General features: G+C 41.4%; 1 protein-coding gene across 2 annotated transcripts in view; it reads right to left on the bottom strand.

Annotated features, from left to right (window-relative positions):
- Positions 1-514: 514 nt before the first annotated feature.
- LOC121279799 (c-Maf inducing protein) overlaps positions 515-25,695 on the bottom strand; it is a 228,919-nt gene continuing 203,738 nt past the window's right edge. For both annotated transcript variants that reach the window (XM_041191162.1, XM_041191163.1), the window contains exons 15-21: positions 23,552-23,668; positions 19,642-19,782; positions 18,624-18,671; positions 11,503-11,649; positions 5,370-5,475; positions 2,638-2,708; positions 515-2,097 (exon numbers count right to left, since the gene is read on the bottom strand). In XM_041191162.1, the coding sequence (XP_041047096.1) occupies positions 2,044-2,097; positions 2,638-2,708; positions 5,370-5,475; positions 11,503-11,649; positions 18,624-18,671; positions 19,642-19,782; positions 23,552-23,668 (684 nt within the window). In that variant the 3' untranslated portion in view covers positions 515-2,043. The remainder of the gene's footprint in view (positions 2,098-2,637; positions 2,709-5,369; positions 5,476-11,502; positions 11,650-18,623; positions 18,672-19,641; positions 19,783-23,551; positions 23,669-25,695) is intronic.

Below are 25,695 nucleotides of genomic sequence, written 5' to 3'. Positions count from 1 at the left end.
GCTCAGAATATTCCAACAAATTTCACACAGAAAAAGACTTTATATAATTACTAATCTAGGTTGATGCTTCAGTGCAGCTTTGAGGGTGTATGTTATCTTTTGGATGAGACATTAAACAAAGGTCCCATCTGCTTGCTTGGATGGGTTTAAAGATTCCATTGCACTATTCAAAGCACAACAGTGTTGTTCTCCAGGATTCCTGGCCAACATTTATCTTTCAACCAAAAGTACCAAAAAAGATAAAATTTTTTGGTCATTTATCTCATTACTGCTTGTGAAACCTTGTTACGTACATATTGGCTCTGTGTTTACCTACAAACCAACAGTTTTTAAAAAGAATTAATTCAACACAGGGCATCTGAGACATACCACAAAAAGTACTGTATAAATGGAAGGTCTTTCATCTTCTTTTCCAATTCACCTGGCCTGGATCCATAACCAGGTAACTGTTGAGGTCACTTATTGTCCAGTCTGAATGTGATGCCATGATTAAACGAAACCAACTGCACAAGTGAAAGATATTCACTTACTGTTTATTTTGCCTGAAATTATTTCACATCTCTTTGTACAACAGCTACAGAACAGTAGTAAACCATCTGATAAAAGCAACAGTGCTGATGATAAACAATGGCTGCGTTATTTTTTTTTTCAACTTTTTTTTCCATGCCTGCATCATCATGCAGTTTGAGACTCGATGCAGAACTCTGGCACACTAACCTGATTAAGACTTAACCAGTTCAAAACAAAAAGGGAAAGTGAAAAAGCTACCCAGCAACAAGGTATAAAACAAAGAAGCCTGGCCTCCATTCCTGGATAAGTTGCATACAAAACAAATTAAAAAGTACATGTTACAATCTTTTTTTTGTGTGTTTTTTTTCTGAGATGCTGTAAAGTTTGCAATGCAGCAACCATGCTAAAAATGACAAAGATAACTTTGCTCTATACAACATAGGCTCATATGAAAGAAAGGCAACAGAACAGAAAATAATCAAGGCATTCCATGACCATATGGAACGCTCATAGTGGTTGCTATCACAAAGAAAGTGGAGCTATTGGTTTCAACAAGAGGATCACTACTAGGGCCATGCAAATCACACATGCATGTTGGAACTATGCACAAATCGGGTAAAGGAGGGAGGGAAACAAATTTAAATTGGGCAAAACATTTAAGAAAAACAAGAAGTTATAAAGTGTTTTTTTTAAAACGCTTGGATGCAGTTAACTTTGGTGGAACCTCACCACGACTTCAGAAAAAAGATTGGCAATTTGGTCTTTGTAAAGAAAAGTCTGTCTCTTAATTTCTTTCAAAGTTTCAGTCTCTTGGTCAGTGGTGAAGCAGAAAACCCATCCGTTTTGTTGTTTTCTGAATCTTGTAAAAGTTGCAGTGATCCAACAGGACAGACAAGTTCATAAAGGCAAAGTAAAACCACCTAAAGGAGAGTTTCCAGGCTACCAGACAGCCAAAATAACTAGTTTATACAGTACTATATGCAAAAAAACAGGTAAAAGAATTACAATCCATAAATAAGAGGCAGGTCCCAGACCTGTTATGTGAACATTTTTTTTAAATATGTGTGATGTAAAACTTATGTACAAAACAAAACAAAAAATCACTTTGCATGTCACTGCAAGGATTTGTGATGGCAAAGGTAATGTATCCATCGAATAATTGATATCTTCAGCCAGAGACAATAGTGCGAACTTCCAAACTGGTTTGACGTTGGTCCGTTCAAGTAGATGAAATGAACAAGAGAGAAAGATATCTTTTTACACACAGCATGAACACAAAGGCAATTAACGACCAGGGAGGTTCCTTTTGTGGCCGGATTGCTGCTACACATTTTTTTTCATCTTCAGAAATCATAAAGCATTAAGAATGAAGCAGGGTCCATTACGAGCCCAGCAGTGTACAGGCCTCTGGCGAAAGAACCTGAGCTGGCGATCTCAGCAATCCCTGGCCCAAGGTAAAAATGCTGGAAAAAAGTTTACTTTTCTGATTCTTCCACAAAAGAATGATTTGTCACTGACCATCAGGCGAGGAATTCACCAGGCTTCCGTGTAACGGACATCCACTTCTTTGAGGTTTGGCAGCTTTGCCTATCAGACATTAGTTGGAGAAAGTATAGTTAGTGTTTGATCTGACCTAATGGAATACATCTCCCTGACTAGAACCAGAATTCCCTGAATTTGTTTCAATACTATTAATGATTTTTCCTTTCCAAATAAATATTCATCTGATTTTCTTTACAGTAATATAATGGCCACAGGGAACACAGTTGTATTCCTTGTTCACTTAGGTCCCAGATACACTGTTCCACCCACTACAACAATATTAGCATGTACTTTCACCACATAGCCATGCAAAAAATTAAGAAGCCTGAACATGCAAGGGCAAGTCTAATTAACAGCATGAAGCCATGCCGTTAGACAGCCTGCAACAGTAAATAATGGCCCATTGATTTCACATTTCCTATCCTTTGGGTAATAGGTTAGATTCACTCTGTGACACTTATTTAGAACTACCCAGCGTTGCAGGGCAACGTTTAAATTATCATCCTTAATACTCTGTTTTTCAATTACCAGATTAGTAATAATCATAGAGCAAATTAACAATACTGCTTTGAACAGGACAGTTACCTTCAGATCCTCATATGTATCAGCTGACAGTTTGGTGCTGTTCATGTTCAAGCTGCACAGACTTCTCATGGCTAAAAAGAAATATATATATACTTTCATAAGAATTCTCGATAACAAACATAAATTTAAAGCTGCAGTGCCCATAGTTAGATTTTATTGACATGCAGATGTTGTTTAAGAAGCTTTCCTGTCATAAAACCTCTTTTCAAACCAACAGTTTTAAATCCTTTTCTAAAGTCATCAATTTACGTTCAGTTTTACATACTGGCTCCTCTTTGCCTCAGGACATTATTAAAAATAAAGGCAAAAGAGTTCTGAAGAAGGGTTAACTCTGTTTCTCTCTCCACAGATGCTGTCAGACCTGCTGAGTTTTTCCAGCATTTTCTGTTTTTATTGCAAAAAGAGTTCCTCTTTGCTTTTTCTTCTCCAAGCTACACACCATCCTCCAAAGAGGGACAAGGTTGGCGATCTGATCTCTGATCCTTTATCAATGCTATTTTGAAAACAGCCACTAAAATGCGTGTGAGAGAAGCTGGAGGTAACTCCTGATCCAGCTTTCTCTTCTTTCCTCTGACTATAAATATGTGAAGAGAAAAAGGTTAGTGAAAAAAAATGTAGGCCCCTTACAGTCAGAAGTAGGGGAAATTATAATGGGGAACAAATAAATGGCGGAAGAATTGAACACATATTTTGGTTCTGTCTTTACAAATGAGGACACAAATAATTTCCCAGAACTGTTAGAAAACCAAGGGTCCAGTGAGGGGAAGGAAGTGAAGAAAATCAGTATTAGCAAAAAAAATGGTGCTAGAGAAATGAATGGCGTTAAAGGCTGAAATATCCCCAGGGCCTGATAATCTACACCCAGAGTACTAAAGGAAGTGGCCCTGGAAATATTGGATGCATTGGTGACGATCTTCCAAAATTCTATTGACTCTGGAGCAGTTCCTACAGATTGGAGGGTGGTAAATGTAACCCCACTATTTAAAAAAGGGAGAGAAAAAACAGAGAATTGCATACCAGTTAGCCTAACATCAGTTGAGGGGAAAATGCTAAAGTCTATTATAAAAAGCGTGGTAACAGAACACTTGGAAAGCATTAATGGGATTAGACAAAGTCAGCATGGGTTTATGAAAGGGAAATCATGCTTAACTAATCTACTGGAGTTTTTTGGGGATGTAACTAGTAGCATAGATTAGGAAGAACCAGTGGATGTGGTGTATTTAGATTTCAAGAAGGCTTTTGATAAGGTCCCACACAAGAGGCTAGTGGGCAAAATTAAATTACATGAGATTAGGGGTAATATACCGGCCTGGACTGAGAATTGGTTGACAGACTGGAAACACAGAGTGACAGGTGGCAGGCAGTGACTAGTGGTGTACCACAAGGATCAGTACTTGGGCCCCAGCTATTCACGATATATATAAATGACTTGGATGAGGGAACCAAATGCAATATTTCCAAGTTTGCTGATGACACAAAACTGGGCAGGGTTGTGAGGAGGATGTGAGGAGACTTCAGGGCGATTTAGACAAGTTGTGCTTGTGGGCAAACACATGGCAGATGCAGTGTGGCATGGATAAATGTGAAGTTATACGTTTTGGTGTGAAAAACAGGAAGCGTTGGTTTGGCAGAATATTCCAAGGTGAGGTATTGGAGAGTGGAGATCGGAAACCCTCGTGTGAAAGACGCTGTGCAGTGAGACTGGTTGGTTCACGGTGTGACAAGCATCTGTGTGAGCTGGGTTGGGAGGGGTGAATAGTTGAGGAAAGATCCATGCCATCTGGTTCAGGTGGCATCTGGCACTTGGTTTCAGAGTGTGGTGAGTTTGACCACAGGATGCCTATTGGTACGTGGCCTGTGTACTTACTGTGGACATTAGAGTATAAAATAGCTTTTGTAACTTGTGTTATCCTTACAAATTTGTATATATCTGTAAAGATATGGTTGTGGGTGTAGGAGTATTGTAATATAGATCATCACTACTTGTTTAATAAACGTTTTATTCTTTTGTTAAAAGTTCATCAGCTGACTCCTGTGACTCTGTTCAGTAGCTACTCTCCAAGTATCTAAACCAACAAATAAAACTTATGATCTATCAAGTTGGGTACCATTCTTGGATCAAGCTTGCCCAGGGGGAAACCTCAGTTGGGATCATAACACTTGCCCATTATAAATAATAGAAGGGACATGCTGTTTGATATGATCCGCCAGTTTTTGAGACGTACGGCCTACATAACTAACGTCACACTGGCACTGAAATTCGTATACCACATTACTCATTTGTGAGACAGGCAGAACATCTTTTTGGCTTGATGGCAGCATCCTGTTAGTTTCAGAAATACTCAAGTTTTGTACTAACAAATGACTGTTTGTTCTATAATGTTTTTACTGTATATAATCAGGTTCCACAGTATTGAATGATAGAACGTTTACATTATACTCACGGGATGCTTGTTGCAGCTTACACAAGTGATCACCACTCAATCTCTTTTTAAAAAAAACACCCAATTTTTTCACAAGTACAAAATGAAATAGTGACTGCAGTGCCAGGGAGTGATGTAAGGCATGCTTTCATGTATCTTCACGCAGCTTCGTATGTTCATATCGATAGGTTACTTGAACTTTTCCTTATGTTTTAATTTGAAACCTATCAATTGATTGGTTTGACAAAGACTTTGGATTTCCATTCTGAGGTTGAGGATAATATTGGTGGGACAGCACGCTATACTTACAGCTAAGCGCCAAGAGGCCCGCGTCAGTGACTGGTGTTTCACAAAGGTTCAGAACTTGCAGTGACGTGAGATGTTCCGAAAGAACCCGCAACCCTGCATCACCAAACTGTAAAGGAGGAACAAGCTCAGTAAACAAAACCACTTCACAACAGCAGCCTAACCACATCAAATGTCATTACATAGATTGCTGATTCAACTTCTTTAGAATTTCCTTTAACACACAGCTCTTCTCTTTAGAGTTACGTGAAGAGTATAGAGATATTTTAAAAAATTTACTCCATTGTTGTCACGGTATTAAATCCCTTCTCCAATATATATTCCTTAAAAATGGAAGAATAGCCCTAAGGACTCGACTGAAGAAGGGTCATAAGGACTCAAAATATTAACTATTTTTTTCTCTCCACAGATGCTGTTAGATCTGCTGAGTCTTTCCAGCATTTTCTGCTGTTTCTTTAAAAAAAGGGTCTGAATTGTGGCACTGTGTTTGCCAAACAGACATTAGATGTGTGAAATACGATATTTCAAAGAATTGACATGTCCTAACTCTTCTCCATTATTCCCCCATAAAAATATTTGCTTTCAATTAATTGAGAGGTAGCATGCCATCTTTCCCCATTGCTGCAGATCTAGCATTTTGGATATTTCATCTTAATGACACGTAGGGTTAGCATTTCTCTGAGTCCTGGTTGGTGATTAGTGTGCTCCAGGTCAATTCAAAAACTTAGCAGCAGCTGGCACTTGAGCACTAGGTGGTACTGAGCAATTGAGTTAGGGCTTTAGCAAGCGCAATTTAAAAATTATGGGTTGGAAATTCGGCTCCTGCACTACTAGCACAGGCTGTGAGCACATACTGCAAAATTGTGCACCCACTTCCCATGATTTTCCATCCATTAATTTCAATTATTGTAAGACTACAGGCTGGGAGTGCACTATTTTTCAACATGTATTCCCATCATTTGCCAAAAGTGTAGAGGCAGAGTATTAAACATTAAATTACTAAAAGCTAAAAATCACTGAAGTTTTTGTCTAATTTACATTTTTTTTCAAGTCACGGTCTGTTCCCTATATTTCTCTTAGATGACACAGTTATCGCAGTATGCTTGAGCAAGATTTTTGTCATTTTTATTTTGATCTTCTGCTCATGGGAAATCATTTGTCAGTGCTGTTAACCAGAGCTGATTCCTTCATTTCAATATTTTCACAGAATGCCTCCTATACACATCCTTTATCTACTGTTCACAGAGTATTCTCGTAACCCTTCTGTAGTTGGGTGGAATATGGGTATCTATTATGAGGTATTATATAAAGCAGTGTAAATACAGCTTCCTCATTCCTCACTCTGGTGGTAGACGCTGAGCTTATGTATTAGGTAGCACAAGGTGTTTGAGGATTGCAGGACAGGTTGACTGAGCAATTGGTGAAGCTTATGGGATAGAGCATAAAACCCGAGGAATTGCCCCAAATCTATATGAAACAGTCGGTCAGCCCCAGCTGAGTATTGGACGGAATTTCGCCCAGAGGCAGTGCCCAGACCTCTGCTTAAAAAGCTGTGTGGCCAGGAAGGCCCAAGCTGATTGAACAGTCACTGTGCTATTTATTGGCTCAGGGATAGTTTTCTGTCCTCATCTGTGGGAAAGGATTGTCTCTGGGAGCTGCCAGCCAATCAAATGTCCGGCAGCGCTCCAGTCCCAGCAGTGCTACTAGGAGCTGCAGCAACTGCTGGGACTCCAACTGGTGCCCAATGCCGAATTCCTCTGGAGCAGGAGCCAGGTAAGTTGGAGGGAGGGGTTTCGCCAGGGTCAGTCTGGCCGCCCCCGGTGAGGGACTGGGGGCGGCTGCAATCAGGAGATTGCTATGATGATTGGCGGGGGCGTGAAGGCATGGGGTTGGGGAGAGGCTTGGGTGGAGAGCCTATAGAAAGTTACGGTGCAGAAAGAGACCATTCAGCCCATTGTGTCTGCGCCTGCCTAAAAGAGAAAAAGGAAACTAGCCACTCATTTTAATCCCACTTTCCAGCGCCTGGTCTGTAGCCTTGCAGGTTATAGCACTTCAGTTGCAGATCTAGATACCTTTTAAATGAGTTGAGCATTTCAGCCTCAAACATCAGCTGACACAGTGAATTCCAGATGCCCACCACCCTCTGGGTGAAGAGGTTTTTCCTCATGTCCCCTCTAATCCTTCTACCAATCACTTTAAATCTCTGTCCCCTGGTAACTGACCTCCCAGCTAGGGGAAAACAAGCCTTTCCTATCTACCCTATCTAGGCCCCTCATAATTTTGTGCACCTCAATTAGGTCACCCCTTAGCCTCCTCTGATCTAAGGAAAACAACCCTAGTCTATCCAATCTCTACTCATAGCTGCAATTTTGAAGCCCTGGCAACATTCTTATAAATCTCCTCTCCACTCTCTGCAAGGCATTTATATCTTTCCTGTAACGTGGTGACCAGAACTGTTCACAAAATCCCAGCTGAGGCCTACGTTTTCTACAGTTCCATCACCACGTCCCTGCTTTTGTATTCAATACCTCACCCAATAAAGGAAAGCGTTCCATATGCTTTCTTGACTACCTTGTCCACCTGTCCTGTCACCTTCAAGGGCTTGTGGACATTCACTCCAAGGTCTCTCACTTCCTCAACCCCTCTCAATGACTTCCCGTTTATTGAGTTTTCCCTTCCATTTCCTACTTCTCCGCCCACTCAATCAAACCATTGATATAATTCTGGAGTCAACAGCTATCCTTTTCATTATCAACTACATTGCCAATTTTTGCGTCATCTGCAAATTTCCCAACCATGCCTCCCACATTTAAGCCTAAATCATTAAGATATACAACAAACAGCAACGGCCCCAACACTGAGCCCTGTGGAACACCAGTGGGTGCCCAAACAAGAGGGATCCCCAACCAGCCCAGAACAAGACTGCCAGGGTTTAGCTGGTTGCTTCACACCTCTGCTGCTGGTAAAATACTAGCAGCGGAAAGAGGCGGCCCTTAAGTGGCATTAATTGGCCAATTGAGGGCCTCAATTCATCCAAGGGTGGGTCAGTTGCCCAATGCTTCCTCTGCCACTGGGTAGGCAATGGGCATGGTGCTCCTGCACCCCTCCTTCACCCTCTCCTGCCAGCCCATGCCCTGTGGGAGTGTAAAAGCAATTGATGCCACGACATCTTAAGAAGGACATGCAGGTTTTGTAGAGGCCACAAAAGAGATTTACTAGGTCAGTTCCACAGATGAGGAAATAAAGTTATTTGGACGGGCTGCAGAAACTGGGATTTATTCTCCTTGAAGTGGAGAAGGCTGGTAAGAGATTTGGTAGGTGTTTAAAATCACGGGCAGGATTCTGCTCATTGGGTCATGACCCTGTCATTGGGGTCAGATGATTGTGCGAGGAGCAGTCAACAGGCAGTGATTTTCCCCGATTTGGTGAATTGCTGGTCAGAGGGCAGGCTTGCCTTCCAATTAAGGATAGCGGGTGGGCTTTTGAGGGTGAGGGCCAATAGGAGGCCCCTCCAGTATGGATGAAGCAGCAGTATGCCTTTTCAGGTGAGAGATAGAGAGAAGGTGTCTCAAAATGAAGGCGCCCTTTCTCCAACTTTGTAAATCTTTAAATAAAAGATAGACTCAGCAGCTGGGGCACCATTGTGGAGGAGGTGCCCATCAGCAGGGTGACCTGTGGCTGCAGCTGAAGCCAGGCAGCTGGGGAGGGCCTCAAAGCCTGCCTGGAACACTGGCCCCACAGTCTTTCAGGGATACTGTGTCTCTGGGTGCTTGGAAATTGAATGGAAAATTCCAGTTAGCCTCTGACAATTGGTCTTAATAAACCTTTAAAGACCCTTCATTGCAGACAGGTAGCCCTATTAAACTCCATCCCACCGCCTGGAAAATGGCCCAGGGTGGGATGGTGCCTACCTCCACACTTGCCTCCACCGGAGCCTAAGTATCCTGCCTGATGAATGGTTTAGATGGAGTAAATAAAGTGAAATGGTTTTCAATGGCAGAAGGGTTGATAAGCAGAGGGCACAGATTTAAGGCCATTTGCATGAGAACTGCAGGCAGCATGAAGAAAAACTTTTTTAGGCAACAAGTGACTAGGATTTGGAATGCACTGCCTGATAGAGTGATGGTACCAAACTTTCAAGGAGCGGGGCGTGAAGGTGGAGGGGTCAGCGAGGTGGGGGAATTAGAAAAATACTTGAAGGAGAAAGGTTGCACAGATATGGAAAAAAAACGGGGAAGCTGGACTAACTGGATGGCTCTTTGAAACGGCCAGTGCAGACTTAATGGGCCAAATGGCCTTTTTCTGTGCTGTACTATTCTATGATTCCGATCTTATATATACACATTTCATACAGTTCACACAAATTGATATTTGTGTTTGTATCCATATCTAAATACATAAAGCTGCTGGACTGTTCCCTCTAACCTAGGTTACTTGTATCATTGACATCTGCATATCTGATAGATAGCTGCAAGTAGCTAGGAACATAGGAGCAGGAATAGGCCATTTGGCCCTTCAAGCCTGCTCCACCATTCAATAAGGTCATGGTCTCAGCTCACTTTCTTGTCTGGCCCCCCATAACCCTTGACTCACCTGCTTAACAAAACTCAGTCTACTCTGCCTTGAATAAGTTCAATGGCCTAGCCTCCATTACTTTCCAGGGAAGAGAATTCCACACACCAACAACCCTTTGGGAGCAAAAATTTCTCCTCATTCCTGTCTTAAAAGGTGGTCCTCTTATTTTTAAACTCTGTCCCCTAGTTTTAGTCTCTCTGACAAGAGGAAACATCCTCTGGGTATCCATCCTGTCAAGTCCCCTCGGGATCTTATATGTTTCAATAAGATTAGCTTTCATTCTTCTAAACTCCAATGGGTATACGCCTAACCTGTTCAACCTTTGTTCATAAGACAACCCCTTCATCCCAAGAATGAGCCCAGTGAATCAAGATGGATAAGCAGTGAGGAGTATATGTTTGTAACCTTGTTACCAATTGACCTTAATGACAGATGTTGCACCAAAGATCATAGCCATTATGTGTGACTGTTACTGACACTGGAAACAGTCTATTAACATGCATCAGGATTACAGTCCAGCACATAATGTTACTGTTTTAGAACAATACATGCTCAGTACATTATTTCAAACTGTTTGGACTGCCCCAGCAACCCACTGAAACAAGACATGTTGGACCAACACCCAGACCTAGAGCAATAAGCGTACACAATCTCTCCATCTTCAGGCCTATTCTTCCTTCTGAAGTATTTCACTTTTGCTTTTGTTAATTCAAACAGCTTTTAATTGAAAATTACTAATTAGTTTAAAACTATTGTAAGCTTTAATTCAAAATCGAGTCACAACTCAAACCCGCCCGAAGTTGCCGAGGAAATCCAAGGATTCTAAAATAAAGTGACAGCTCTGAATACTTGCCTTGTTTGAGATAATTGAAACATTTTTGCGTTTTGGCCAGCCTAGCTAATTAACGGAAAACTTGTAAGTTTGAAACTAGGAATACACTTTTAGTCAGCAAAGATAAACTCTTTGTTCGAATGATAAATTGAAGCATTGTGCTGTGGGGTGCATTTTAACTATTAGGCGTCCAACTGGCACAGCATTGCCAAACAGCCACATGATCCTGCCAGCCAAAGGCCCAGTTCATTACTGGGTCATCGACAACCTGCTGGTACTAAATGGGCACCCAACTGCAGCTCACTGGCTCTGGATCAGATTCAATACTGAGTAGTGCTGAGGCTAACCTGGCTCACATGCAGCTCCTGCAGAAGGCTATGGGAAAAATGAAGGAGTGGGAACTCAACACCAATAGGTAAGTCCATCATATCAATTATAAATCCGTTACAATCCCAGAGGGTTAGTGGCCTTTTCATAATCCAATGAAATTGCTTCTCCTTCTCAAGTGGCTCATAGATTCTAACATAGATGCATGGCGAATGAGTCTGAGCATTAATTAATACTGGACCACAAAAGAACAGAGGTGAAGAGCAACCAGCTTGCTATATTACTGGGTCCCATGGTTAGGAGTAATGAATGAAACATGTGCTACTCTACAACATGATCTCCAAATTAGGAGATACAGTTCCTTATTGAAGCCATCATTATCAGAAAAAACAAGCTGCTCACCTGGGTAGACCACAGGTTTAGCTGTTTAAGAGATGGCAGTTTGATTAACTGTTCTGCACAGGCACTCGTTACATTGGTGAAGGCCAGGCTTAGATTTTCCAGATTTCCAAAAGATCCTGAGCTGAGAAGTCTGGCTAGGTCCGCATCCTAAAAAGAAACCACAGAGAAACATTTTAATGGTCATAACGTTCATATGTGTCAAAGAAGTTCACTTCTACATGTATTTTATTTTGCTCCTATTAGATTTCAACAGTCACTCCCACCTAAATTAATCTGGGCTTTTGCTCGAAACGGACTTGAGGAGGAACTAAATTATTTTTCAACTCTTGCAGATGTTCACAAACATAAAGAGAAGTCTCTTCTAAAGCAGGGATAACACTTCATTCTGAAACTCGAATCACAGCTGCTAATGACTTTTACGAGTATTAGCATTCAGGATCTGGAGTGGCACTGATCCACAGATTGATGAATGGTAGTCAATATGAAACAATCATTGTAGAATTATTGCTCAAGTTTTCCATTTCCAGAAGAGCTGACATGTAAATTTACACAAAGGTGTTCTCCAGTGCACAGTATATTAAAAAAAAGAGAAAGGAAAAGACTTGTATCTATATGGCACCTTCGCAACCTTAGGACATCCCAAACACAGCCAATCAAATACTTTTTTCTTTTGAAGTATAGTCACATTTGTAAGTAAGTACAACAGCCAATATGGAAACAACAAGGTCCCACAAACAGCAATGAGATAAATGTTTAGATAATCTGTTTTAGTAGTGTTAACATTGGCCAGGACATCAGAAGAACTTCCCCGTTGGTCTATGAATACTGCCAACCTACAAGTGCAAGGGCACCTTGGTTTAATGTCTCATCTGAAAGATGGGATCTCCGATTCCCTCAGTATACACTGGAGCGCCAAGCTAGATATGTACTCAAACTTTTGACCTGGGGGTACTTAGAGGCAGGAGTTCTACCAAAGCTGACACCAAGGAATACCTCTTCTCAGGTACAGGGATTTAAGGCTGTGATTATACTTAGACCGTAGTTATAGAGCCAATTCCAGCCTGGTAGTGCCTGATTTGTACCATCTGCACTTGCGTTGGCAACAAGAGAGCTTTTTGTATTCATACTTTTGCACATGTACAAACTACACTCCCATCTGGGAAGCTTTAACTATCTTGGGAGCAAAAGGTACATTCAAATGCTCAGCTGCTGCCAGTACTGGTGCAAATGACACATATGGGGCCGCATCTTCTGGTCGGCGAGAGGGGGGCAACGTCACCCTGTGTCATTTAGATTTTCAGCTCGGCGGGCGCACAGCCGAATCGGCTCCGCACCTGCCGAACTGTCAATGGCCTATTATGGCCGTTAAAAAAGTAATTAAACTGATCAATGGACCTGCCCATCCAACGTTCAGGTTGGTGGGCAGGCGAAGAGCCCAGGCAGCCTTCAGAAAAAACATGAAACCTCATACACGAGCAGGATGAGGTTTCATGAGGATATTAAAATTTGTATGAAATATCTAAGTAAAGGATATTGACATGTTCCAGCTCAGGTGACAGTGTCACACGAGGAGACAAGACAATAATTTTTTTTCCTCATCTTCATTCAGCGTTTGAAACCTGAGCCGATCTCCCTGAGGCAGCACTTTGCCTCGGGGAGATCTGTGCACTCTTTCACGCGTGCGCACAAAAGAGTGCACTCCCGACTCAGGGAATTCCCACTGCCCGCACAGGGACCGGATAGCGCTTCCTGGTGCACATCACGCTGGGCGGGCCTTAATTGGCCTACCCAAGTAGAATGGCGACGCACCTCTGATCAGGGGCACCAATCGGGAACCCGCCCACTCGCGCCTGCTCAACCCCCCCCAAACAGGTGGAAAAATCCTGCCCAAGAATATAAATAAAAATAAAGCTATTTCTTCTATTCTGTAATGAAATGAATTGACCTTTCCATTAGGATTGTCTATAACATTGCCTGACTCTACCCCTGCCTCAGCTCATTTTAATGCTGAAACCCTCAACAATGCTTTTATTAGCCCTTAGGCTTGAGTTTACCAACACATTTCTTGCTGCACTCATGCTCTACCCCATGTAAACTTAAGGTCTCGCATCCTAACCCCTGTTCATCCATCACCCCTATGCTCACTTACTTACATTGGCTTCTGGTTAAATAGCCCCTAGGTTTTAAAATTGTCATTCTTGTTTTCAAATCTAACCATGACCTGGACCCTCTCTATCTCTGCAATCTCCTCCAGTCCCACAACCCTCTGAGCTATCTGCGCTCCTCTAATTGTGGATTTTTGAGCATCCCTGATTTTAATTGCTCCACCATAGATGGCCTTATCTTCAGCTGTCAAGGCTCTATGCTTTGGAACTCTCTTCCCAAATCTCTCAGCTTTCTTTCCTCCTTTAAGACACCCCTTAAAATCTCTCTCTTTGACCATGTGTTTGGTCATCTTCCCTGCTACCTCCTTATGTAGCTTGGTGTCGAGATTGTGTTTTGCTCCTGTGAAGCACCTTGGAGTGTTCCACTACATTAAACATGTTAAATAAAATGTATGTTACTGCTATTGTAAAACTCCGTTGAAATTCTCATCCATGTTTTTAAATCCCTCCATGGTCTCACCCGTACCTTTCTCTGTAATCTCCTCCAGCCCCACAACCCTCTGAGATATCTGCACTCTTTAAAATTATGAAGAATTTAAAACAAATTAAAATATTCACTTATGATTTTAGTACACTCTTTTAAAATTGAACGGAGAGGTGTTATGAGACAAATAAATCACAATCTATAGAGTCTTATTCTTGGACATTCCATCGCATAACTAGGGTAGGACAAGTTGACACATCATAGTTTCCAAGCTGGGTGACATTTGGTACCACTGGGCTGTAACATTGATAAATGAGGATAACCATTAGTTCCCTCAATGCTCAACACCAAACTCTCCTGTTTATGTGTATGTCCATATGGTTAGCCAGAGTAAAATTTCAAAAATATTCACTCAATCTTTTAGACCCTCAAACTGGAGCTGAGCTGGGAGCTGGCTTTAGGTAAGGTCTAGATTAAAAATACATCATAATCTGACACAACTGATCTGTTGCTGCCCATGTACACATTGGCAAGATTGTAACTTAGCAAAATGCAATTAAAAATAGTTTTTAAAAAATGAAAAGAAATATTAATAAATAATGACAATATATTACTCTAAGAAACTTTCTTGATGATTATTAAGCAAATATATGATTCAGTGTGGTACTGAACATACTAACCTGGAAGCTCCCAGATTTCATCTGTGGATTAAGTCTGTGCTGAGTTAGTTACTCACAGATGGTGGGAAAATAGGATATCTGTGACTGGACACTGAGTCCAATCACAGTGGCCCTACTGCTCTCTGAGCTCAGATCAACTAATCTATAACAAAACCATTGCTAGGGAGTGAACAGTAAGTCAGAAGTCCCACTTCTGATCGTTCTCCACTCACCATTTCCATCAAGTGGATGTCAGGTGAGAAAAGGCTTAGCTGCAATCATCACCAGAGTCAAATAATCTGTCAAAAGTCATTGCTCAAGTTCACAAATGAAAGTTGGTCACTTGGGGTAAGATACCAAAATGAGTCACTCAACATATACCCACACCTTCAGGAGAGGAGTGAAGACTAAAACTTCCCTGGTCTTAATTCCTCAAACCTTTGCTGCTTGCCCACCACAGTCAGCTGGTAACTCAGGTAACTTTCTGCAACCATAATGATTGCAGGCACACTGGCTGTACAGTTCAGTTAATGCCCTTCTTTCATTACTGTTTATGTATATATTCAGATCTCTAACTGAAATTGCATTTAGTAGGTAAATCAAAACCATCAATGGCATGTAAGGATGAGCAGTGTGCATTGGGGAAGGATGAAAAATGCAGCAATTACATCAGTGAATCTATAAATCTCATGCTTGTTCTGCAGATTACATTCAATGTCACTCCCCATGCATATTTTATTCCTCAGTGTGGCCCTCTTAAGCTTATTCAATTGATAGTGCTCAACTATTGTGTGACCAGCCGCATAAACACAAATGCTTTTTACATGGCAATCATTGCAGGAACCAGTCATGCCTTTTACATGTTTAGAATTGATGACCTTTAGAAAGTCAGGGGGGATTTATATCTTCTTGAACATCTTTCCTCAATGTCAGGGTTATCTGCCTGATAGTATAGTGCTTATTTGCCACTATCAATTCTGCTGAGATAAAATAAGCTATGGCTGCAGCTTTCTAATTGTATAGTGCATTCATTTTAATACATATTTAACATTGATTAACTGGGTATCAAATCAAAAGGTAAAATGCTGTAGTTATCTCTTCATTTCTGAATATCTGTAATTTCGCGAAGTGTGGCTGACTCCAATTAAATCAAAATTAAGAAATCCTTCCAAATATCTACTCAACATTTCCACTTTTGCTATTTTTAACAGAGAAGCAAGCATGAGTAAAAAGCAATTTATGATAATTGCCTATGTGTCCATGTTTAATGCTGCCCACAGGACTCAAACTCTTTCAAAAATGAACTCACAAATATTAGGGGGAAATAGCCAATTTTTGATTAAGTTTATTGACTCCAGGTTAGAGCTGGCATTAGTAAGCATAACCTATTTGTGCTGCCAAAGACTGTTATTTCTCTGTTACTTCAAACAAAAAGTTCTCTGCAGTTGCCTCCTTAAAAAAAAACCCTTTTCCTTACCAAAACCCTTCATAATTTTGAACTCTTCTTAATAGCACGGAAATGGTCCCAGTTTATCTAGTAACTCCCTCATCAGCTTAATCAATCTCTTCTGTATCATCTCCACGGCCTTGATTGTAACAACTTAAAATAGGCAGGCAACAAGAGGATATAACTGAAGCACAGCCTTTATGCACTTACAAGCTTTTATTTAGAGACACATTACATATTGTGCAGCTCTAAACCAACAACCACAATTTCAGTCTGCTCCTCTACAAATGAACACTGGTGAATTCCCAGTTGATGCAAACCACAATTAAACACTCAATTGATGGACAATTAACATTGATATCCCTCTTAAAATAAGATGTCCAAAACCATACACAATATACTAACTGTAACCTAACCAATGATCTCCATAGGCTTAGTGTTACTTCATCTGTCTTATAAGACCCAGGATCACAATTTTGTTCACACTTCTATCTTTAAAGTTTTATGTATCTTTGGAATTTTTTGTGCCACAATTTCATCTCTCTGATGTAAATTTCACATTCCTAAAAAGGCAACAAATCAGGGATATATAACTGGGAACTGTGAAGAAAATCTACCAACAAAAATAAATCAGAAGCTGATGCAAATTATTCAAATATAAATCCCTTTGCAGAGACGCACATTACATACTGTGAATCTCTAAACCAGCAACCACAATTTCAGTCTGCTCTCAGGGACTAAAATTTGTAAGGTGAAAAAAAGGTTTGAAATATAAAAAACCTATTTCACAACATTATTATATTTACCTATGCAATTAGCTTTTGAGCCTTAATGTGCCTTGATTGACTCATTTTGACAACAAGATTTTAGCCTCTCCGAGAAGCCTATGCCTGTATAAATATTCTTCTAACATGCATAACTGTCAGCTGGGATGAGGTAACAACACCCGTGCCTACAATTTCTAAGATGCCACAATGTGAGCCTATGCAATGTTGAGAATGTCTCAGCATGCATCAGTCCAATTCACCATGCAATGGCTCAAAGGGTATCTTTCCTCAGGCCATCCCAGTCATTTTACTTTTGTTTTTCCATAAGATTTGGAAATAAATTGTGGCTTGAAGTTTCATTTATTTTTTAGGTTAGTTTTTGGGGAAAAACGCTTCAAAGAGGATGGCGAGAGAGAGAAACAAAAAAAGATAGGCAGCAGAGGATAATTGGAGCAGCCACCTCAAAATACGTCAGCCCCGATGACTCAATGCACAATTATACTACATGACATGAGCTGAGTCATACAGACCAAGATGGTCCTAGGCAGTTCTCTGAACAATGCTGAATTAGTCAATCTCAGTGAGCAAAGTGGATTCTACAATTCATCTCGCTGTCCCCAGATTATTGAGGAGCATTAGACAGGGGTTCCCATTCCAAATTACTAAGCAGTAGGATGAAATCATTGGATGTTACATCATTGAAACTGGCCAGCATTTATTTCTACACAACCAATCCACTCTACTTCCAATCTGCTGCTAGCTCCACATGTTGAAATAATTTATACTTTTTGCTTCAATGGTGTATCTTGGTAAAGAATTTCACAATTTAACTACCATCTGCTGTAGTTTTTTTTTCAAATCTCCTTTTTGAGGTGTTAGTTTTAGCTCAGTGGAAGCGCTCTCACCTAAGTCAGAAGGTTGTGGTCTCAAGTTCCACTCCACTCCAAAGATTTGAGGACAAAGCCTAAGCTAACATTTCAAAGCAGCACTGAGGGTGTGTTTAACTGCCAGAGGTGCTGTTTTTCAGATTAGGCATTTGGCCTCTCAAGTAGGCATAAGAAGTGAAGAGCAGGGGAGTTTTCCCTAGCCAATATTTATCCCTTAACCACCATCACCAATACAGAAATAAAAACAGAAAGTGCTGGAAATATTCAGCTGGCCTGGAGACAGAAACATAGTTAATGGGCTAAAGTTTCCCAGCCCTGTGGAGGAGGAGTTGGGGGGGCAGAGGGTGGTGGTGCTGAGAAATAGGGGGTGACGAGGGAGCTGCATCGGGATGCCTTCCCAATGCATTCCTGTATCTGGGGAACTTTCCTTGGGGTGAATTGGGAACTGGGTCCACTCCATGTGTTGGGCAGCCGATTAGCGGAATTAAAGGCCCAGTTAGGGGCCATTTTGTACTGGGATTTTACCTTGCCTAATTTTATTTTCCATGGTGGCAGATCTGATCCTGTCACCTTCCCACCAGGCGAGCTACATTAAAAAGCTCCCCTAAGTGATTGACTCCTTGTGAGTTCAGAGCTGAAAGTTGCAAACTGCAGTCAACGGCAATCTGGAAGCTACTAAAACAGAATAAGGGAGGGCTTTCTTGTGGCTGTATGATGGTACTGGGCTAAACATAATTATGTTGGGAAAACGTCAGCTTAAATCACAACTTACTGTGGATTTGGATGGCAGTGTTAGTCGTGTGGGTCCACCCTTCCTTTGCTGCAAGAAAAATAAGGAATTTCACATGAATGGGGGGCATTTAATCTGTCAGATACAACTTTTAACTCTTTTGAACATGAAAGGAAATTTAGACACCCTGCTGTTAAATTTTCTTCACTCTGTCTCACTATTTGCAGTATCTAACTTTTGCCCTTGACATTAGAGACTAAAAGTGCACTTACTTAAAGCTGAACTTAATTTCGGTGTGGTTAAACAAATGTTGGGGAGGTCTTGTGGTGCAGTGGATAGCATCCCAGTCTCTGGACCAGAAGCTCCGGGTTCAAGTTCCATTCCAGGATTTGAAGGCCAAGGAAGATGCATGAGTAATACAGCCCAACAGGTTGAGTGTCAACCTGCAAATCCTTCCAACACATGCTAATGGTAGGCAGTAGGAGCGGGAGAGATTTCTGGTCAGCCATATGACAGAAAGAAAGTTGAGTCTCTACCATCGCTATCTATAGCTCCAGAATACAGCATGCATGTAAAAGTGCATGTTGCCACAGCAACTTGGACTTCCTCAGTGAACTATAACACACCATCACTATCAAGATTAGCAACATCACTGATAAAGAATGACATTTTAGGGTTGGAGCCTCGGCATCAGTTGTATCGATGTCAGGCACAGAGGAATGTTTCATCTGCTCAGCCCCAAAACCTCAGAAGATTAAATCTGATGCACCATTTCCATTCACCACATCAGTCAGCCTTCCAGACCTTTCAGTCATAATTTAATGTTGAATTATAGTCAATAGAGCCCCTCAAAGTTGTAGGAGGGGACCACACACTTCCCCAAATAGAGGACAGCATTTTTAGGCACTTCCCAGCAATAAAACTGCTGAGCAGAATGGGAAAAGACACAACGGCAATCGATCTGCCTGATGGCTCAGGTTAAGATTTGATAGTGGGGATCATAAAAATAAATAGAGAGAGTACCATGTAAGGATGAAATAGAAACTTAAATAAAACCTACCAGCTCTTTTAGCTCCCTTTGCCTGTCACAGAGCTGTTCATACATCTTCTTTCCAACATCTGTGCTTTCTAATGTGGAGATAATTTGAAGCTGTGTGTCATTGTTGTCGATGATGTTGTACTCGAGCATCAAACACAGGATCTAGAGTTTATGGAAATTGAAGGAATTTTTTCAATTTAAATATTATATCAAAAAAGTGTACCATCTTACTAACCAATGGATCTTCACAAGTACATCAGTCCTCCAAATACGCAGTGGCTTCCTGAAGGTGTCAGCCTTGGTTCAGTGGCGGCACTCTTGCCTCCGAGCCAAGAGGCCGTGGATTTAAACCCCACTCCAGACATAATCTAGACTGCACTGGGCTGACACTTTAGTGTGGTACTGAGGGTGTTAGAGGCGATTAGACAGGAAAACTGAGACCTCATTCAGTAGTGGGGTGGAGGAAGCAATCCAGAGATGGGGGTGACCCCAATCTATTAGCGGCTCCAAATAATTCTTTTGTGGGAGGTAGGAAAAACACTCCTGCTCCTTCCGAATCCAGAAAAAGCAAGTGTTCTCATCATTTTGGGGCCTTTTTTCCAGCGGTCCCTTTATGGATTCCTGCGAAGGCTGCTTAAGATCCAGTACAAATGGGCCAATCTTGTGTGGTGCATACAAGCTGAATATTTATGAAAATCGGACTTAATGCTCGTTTTAGGTGGGTGCCATTCATAACCAAGAGTAGCCCAATCTAATATGGCAGCCATTGAACATTGGGTGCACATCAGACACGGAAAATCGCCAGCTAATTTTGGTAAGTTTGTCCCTCATTTTATGCTCGCGAGTTAAACTTTCACTCACATTCTTACCACTAAATGTTGGGAATTTGAACACATCCTCCCATTAGGTCATCAATGACATACTTTTCTGCTCATTTACTAATTGACTCCCCATGGTGATGCTCAAAGAATGTCAGATGATAGGAGTGCTATACCACGTAACAGAGGATCTATTATTCGTAGGTGGAGTTGTATTCCTCTAAAGCCACAAAGATTAATTGTTAAGTGAAGTGAGCTGGAGGCCAGAGAGCTGTGCAAAGTAAAGTCAGTGAGAGTTTAATTCTACTACAACAACAACAACAACAACTTGCATTTATATAGTATATTTAATGTAGTAAAATGTCCCAAGTTGCCTCAGAGGAGTGTTATCAAACAAAATTTAACACTGTGCCACATAATGAAAAGTTGGGGTGGGCGACCAAAAGCTTGGTCAAAAAAGAATCTTTAAGGAGCGTCTTAAAGGAGGAGAGAGAGCTAGAGCAGTTGAGAGGTTTAGGGAGGGAATTCCAGAGCTTAGGCAGATGAAAGCATGGCTACCATGGGAGGAGTAATTAAAAGCAGGAATGCAGAAAAGACCAGAATTGGAGGAGCACAGAGGTTTCAGAGGGTTGTAGGGCTGGAGCAGATTACAGAGGGAAGGCTGGACAAGACCATGGAGGGATTTGAAAGCAAATATGAAAATTTTAAAATAGAGGCACTGCTGGACCAGGCACCAATGTAAGCCATTGAACACAGGGATGATGGGTTAGCAGGACTTGGTGTGTATTAGGATATGGGCAATAGAGTTTGATGATGGTGTCAAGCTAATGGAGGGGATTGGGGGAGGGGGGGGAGGGTGCACACGTGTGGGGGGAGGCTGGCCAATAGCATGTTGGCATTTTCAAGTCTAGGGGTAACAAAGGCATGGATGAGGATTTCAACACCAAGAGCTGAGCCAGGGTGAAGTCAGGTGGTGTTCCAAAGGTTTCAGGAATAGGCAGTCCTGACAATGGAAGGGAAAGATGGTGAGAAGTTCATCGCAGGGTCAAATACAACACCAAGGTTGTGAATTGTCTTGTTTGGCTTCAAACAGCTGCCAGGGAGATGGATGGAGTCGGTGTCTAAGGAGTGAAATTTGTGGTGGCCTAAAAACTATGGCTTCACTTTTCCTAACATTTAGTTGGAGGGAATTTCTGGCAGAAAGTCAGAACCCAGAATGAAATTTGTGGAATTCTCTCACACTTTTAAGTTTAATTTTCCAAGTTTTTTTAAGGCAGACATTCTGCATTAATAAGGTATTCTCTGGAGTTGTTCCTCTTCACTTGCAAATGCGTTTTTTTTTTTCTCTCTTTTTTAAAAAATAGATGTTTTGGACTAAATTTGTACGAGCCAATTATTTGCAAAATATTAACTCAGAATAAACTTATCTATAATGAAATAGGAAAGAAGTATGTCCTGAAAATTAGGAAATGCACATTAACGTAGCATTTTTATTATAAGTTGGATAAACACTGACAAATAGAGAGATGCTAGTATGCCACAGCGTACTTACTAGGCTGAAAATTTTAAATATAGTGTGAATAAAAAAAAACTACTTAATATAACTTCAGGGCCACTGTCACTGTAACTCTTAGTGTCCTTCCATCTACTTCAATCAGATGTAGCCAATTCCTAGTCCAAGTTTATTAATGGGTGCCTGCAGAGACTTTTTAAAATAGGATTTGACAGCAAGCAATTATAATGAGAGCAACTGCTAATGTCAGCTGTGTGCCCAACTTTCCCTTCGAATTGGAGTTTTCAATGACACTCCCTTGAAACACCAGCTCATGAGGAGGCCTATGTTCACATTTTATGTTATATTACCCTTGCTTGACCATAAGCAAATCATCTTTTAAACAGGCCTTTGTAGTATGTGGGACAGTACATATTATTCACGAAAGCAAACTATTGGCAGTGAACTCACTGCGGTCATTCAGTCACTGGGGCAAGCTGAGCTTTACTTGTTCAGTTTATGAATGTCATCAGAAACCCTTGGACTGAATTAGAGCATTTTGATTCACTGCCAGCTAACGATTATAATGTATTTAATGATAGTCGTTGGGGTACAACACTGTCCCAGCTTGGATTTCAGCAGAGCAACTATTCTGTTGTTACCACCATATTTTTTTTGGAGCTCTAGAAATAAAATTGTGTGCAAACTGCAGGAATTTTCTATTATTTCCCTCTGAATATGTGTTGCTTCACATTTGATTCCAGTTATCTGTTCACTGCCAAACTGTCTAACAAACACACTAAGTCAGTGTAAGATTTAACTGACAAATAGATCTTTAGAAACGACACTGTTGTTAAGTGAGCTAGTGCACTGCAGCACAGCTCTCCAGCCCAGAAAGTTTTACTTCAAATACAGACCTAAAATACGTAAAAAAAGACAAGTCCCTTTCGCACTCCCATAAAATTAAGTTAGAAAGTAAAAGAATGCTTATTCTAGTTACTACCAGCTATAAACTGTCTAGACATTTTGGCCCTATTTAACACCAGACTCTTTGCAAGTCAGACATCAATATAACTTCACATTGTGTCTAGTCTAGGGAGGACCAACAGCTCAACTCTTAACGCAAGATTCACATTTGAATGTCAAAGTCTGGGCATGAGGATCCCCCATCCACCAGGTGGCCTGGAAGCAGAGGACACCAGCTGTGAGATTAGAGTGCATCTCTTTCTGAAATGTTTAATGATGTTCCCACCAGGCTGGATCATGAAGATATCTTAAAGGTAGACTCCTGTTTTCTCAAAAAAAAAAGACAACGAAGACTATGTCGAGGAGAATAAAAAGTGAAGTAAATCAAATCAAGCTTCTATGAGACTGCTTACTGCTGGTTGATTTCACTGGCCCATCAAAATAATTTATATTGGCGTTAAAGCGAAGAGAAGCTTTATAGGGGATGAAAGGTTTACCTTTCATTCTAACCATGTTATGAAACAAACGTATATGTATAAAATGCAATAGTGCCTGTGACAACTGAAACAAAATTTTGATGCGTGCATCCTAACTGCACCTTGCAGTGTATATTAATCATGAGGTTATATAACCCATTTGTGTGTGTGAGGCTCACCTCTACCATTGTTTGGTTTCCTCTCAAAGCCAACAGCATACACGGCCCCAGCTTATTCTCAGCCAGCGATAACAAGAACTTCTTTGTCTTATAGCAGGAACCCATTAAAATGTGCACCTAAGGAGAAAAACAATAAATGGCTGCACATGTATGACAAGCGATATATTACAACAGAGACAAACACTGATACTGGTCAATTTCCGGTTTTCAGCAGGACACCATGGGTAGACAGCCTGCGAGAGTCCCGCGCTGCCGACTTCTGGGAAGTCCTGCTGCATTAAGTGCCAATGTGGGCAGTGGCAGACCTTCCCTGTCATCAAGAGCCCTAGGATGAAAATCCCACCTTCCAAGAGCTGTTGGCAGGGTTATGGCTCAGTGCCAGGCCCCTCAATCAGGCACCGAGTCCTTGACAATGAGGGACCGCCCTTGAAGCCATTTCAGACTTCCCACAAGACGAGTCCCTGCCTGCTGTTGGGTGAATACCAGCAGCAGCGGGAAGAAGCCCTTAAGTGGGCGTTAAGAATCTACTTAAGGGCCTCATTTGGTCATAGAGTGGGAAGGCCAACCATTTGCTTTCCCACCCCAGGCCTCAGACTTGATTGGGGCGGATAAGGAAGGCGGTGAGTTCCCCACCCTCCACCCTCCTCCACCCATCCCACCCTTTCCCGATTAAATGCCCCTCACATTAAATTCTAGCCATGTCATTTAGAGATAATTAGCCGCACTATGCACTGGTACACCAATGTGTACCATGCAACAAAAGCTGCTCGTTTCATTTCTTGCTCATATATGGCAAGTTTTAAATCTCAGAAGGGTCTCAACAAAGAGGCCCAAAGGAAGGCAAGAGCATCGCAGGATCCCTCTACTCCAACTCTTCCCTGCAACACAACGCCCCCCCGCCCCACCCCAGGAGTGGAAGAGAAAAAGCTGCGGAGCAGCAGCCCAGAATGTTCATTGGTGGCATTTAATTAGCACTGGCAGCAGCCCAACAACCAGTGGTGCTTACTGTTAAGGAGCCTAAATAGAGAGGAAAATGCTTCACTGAAAAAATGCATTTTGATTTTAATGTTCTTGCTAAATAAAGCCATTTACAACGTGCAGACTTCTCTCACTATCTGCAAGCTAACAAACTTGGCTTATGCAAAGATGAAAGAGATCAGTATAACCAGTCCCTAGCTTAGAATGGTGTTAACTGAATCTTGCTCACAGGGTGGAAAGAGAGGAGATCACATTATATAGCAGTGTCCTTCCCTATCTCCTTCACCTGGCCTAATCAGGATTATTCCAAAAATTCCAGCAATGAAGCCTGAGCAGGCTCACTTGGTTCTGCCAGAGATTGATCGCAGACTCTAAATGGTTCAAGTAAAGTTCAGATATGAGTGACGTTATGTGAAAGCATCACTGGAACTTGCCTATGAAAACAAAGACAATGGCCCCATTTATCCACTGAGCTTCCGTCTCTCAAGCTTCTTTGTATAATATAGCTACAGATTTGAATTTGTTATGAAATTTCAGCTAGAGGACAAAGTGCACGCCAGAATGTAGAGTTATTTGCTCAAATTATAGGCTAACTAATGTTTCTCATTCTTAATTCTTTGTGTGGGCCTTGGCCTTAAAGGCAGATATTTGCAATAGGCTGCTATAAATCAGGCATCATCCAGGTAATTTAATACCTCCCAGCACAGAATCCAACTTGGGGCAGCTGTCTGCCTAAAGCCTGGGGAATAATTAAATTATTTGATTAAGTTGGGCTCAATCTCATTGGGGGCTCAGGTATTATCGAGTCTGCTGCAATTCAATGGCATACAGTTGTTCAGTCTTCAGATACAGTGCAGTGGTGGGTATGATAGTAAGCATCATGTGGAGATCATGCAGCGGAGCCATGGTGTAATAAAATATGAAGCATAAGTTCTGCTGCTATGTAATGTCGGCATAATTGGAATCCTAACCTGAGTGGGAGCTCTTGATAATCAAATAAATGCAAACACCTGTTGTTCTAGGCCAGATCTCACTCAGGCTTAGAATTTGACTGATGTAAAAGGGCTCTTAGAGGCCCAAAAAGTGGCTTACCACCGCATTTATGTTAGCACTTTGGCCACTACTACCTTATAAGAGTCCTACCATTGTGTAGCCAAAGAGACCAC

This window comes from Carcharodon carcharias, chromosome 7 (genome assembly GCF_017639515.1).
Source record: "Carcharodon carcharias isolate sCarCar2 chromosome 7, sCarCar2.pri, whole genome shotgun sequence".
NCBI classification, from domain to species: domain Eukaryota; kingdom Metazoa; phylum Chordata; class Chondrichthyes; order Lamniformes; family Lamnidae; genus Carcharodon; species Carcharodon carcharias.
This window is presented reverse-complemented; position numbering and strand designations above follow the sequence as displayed.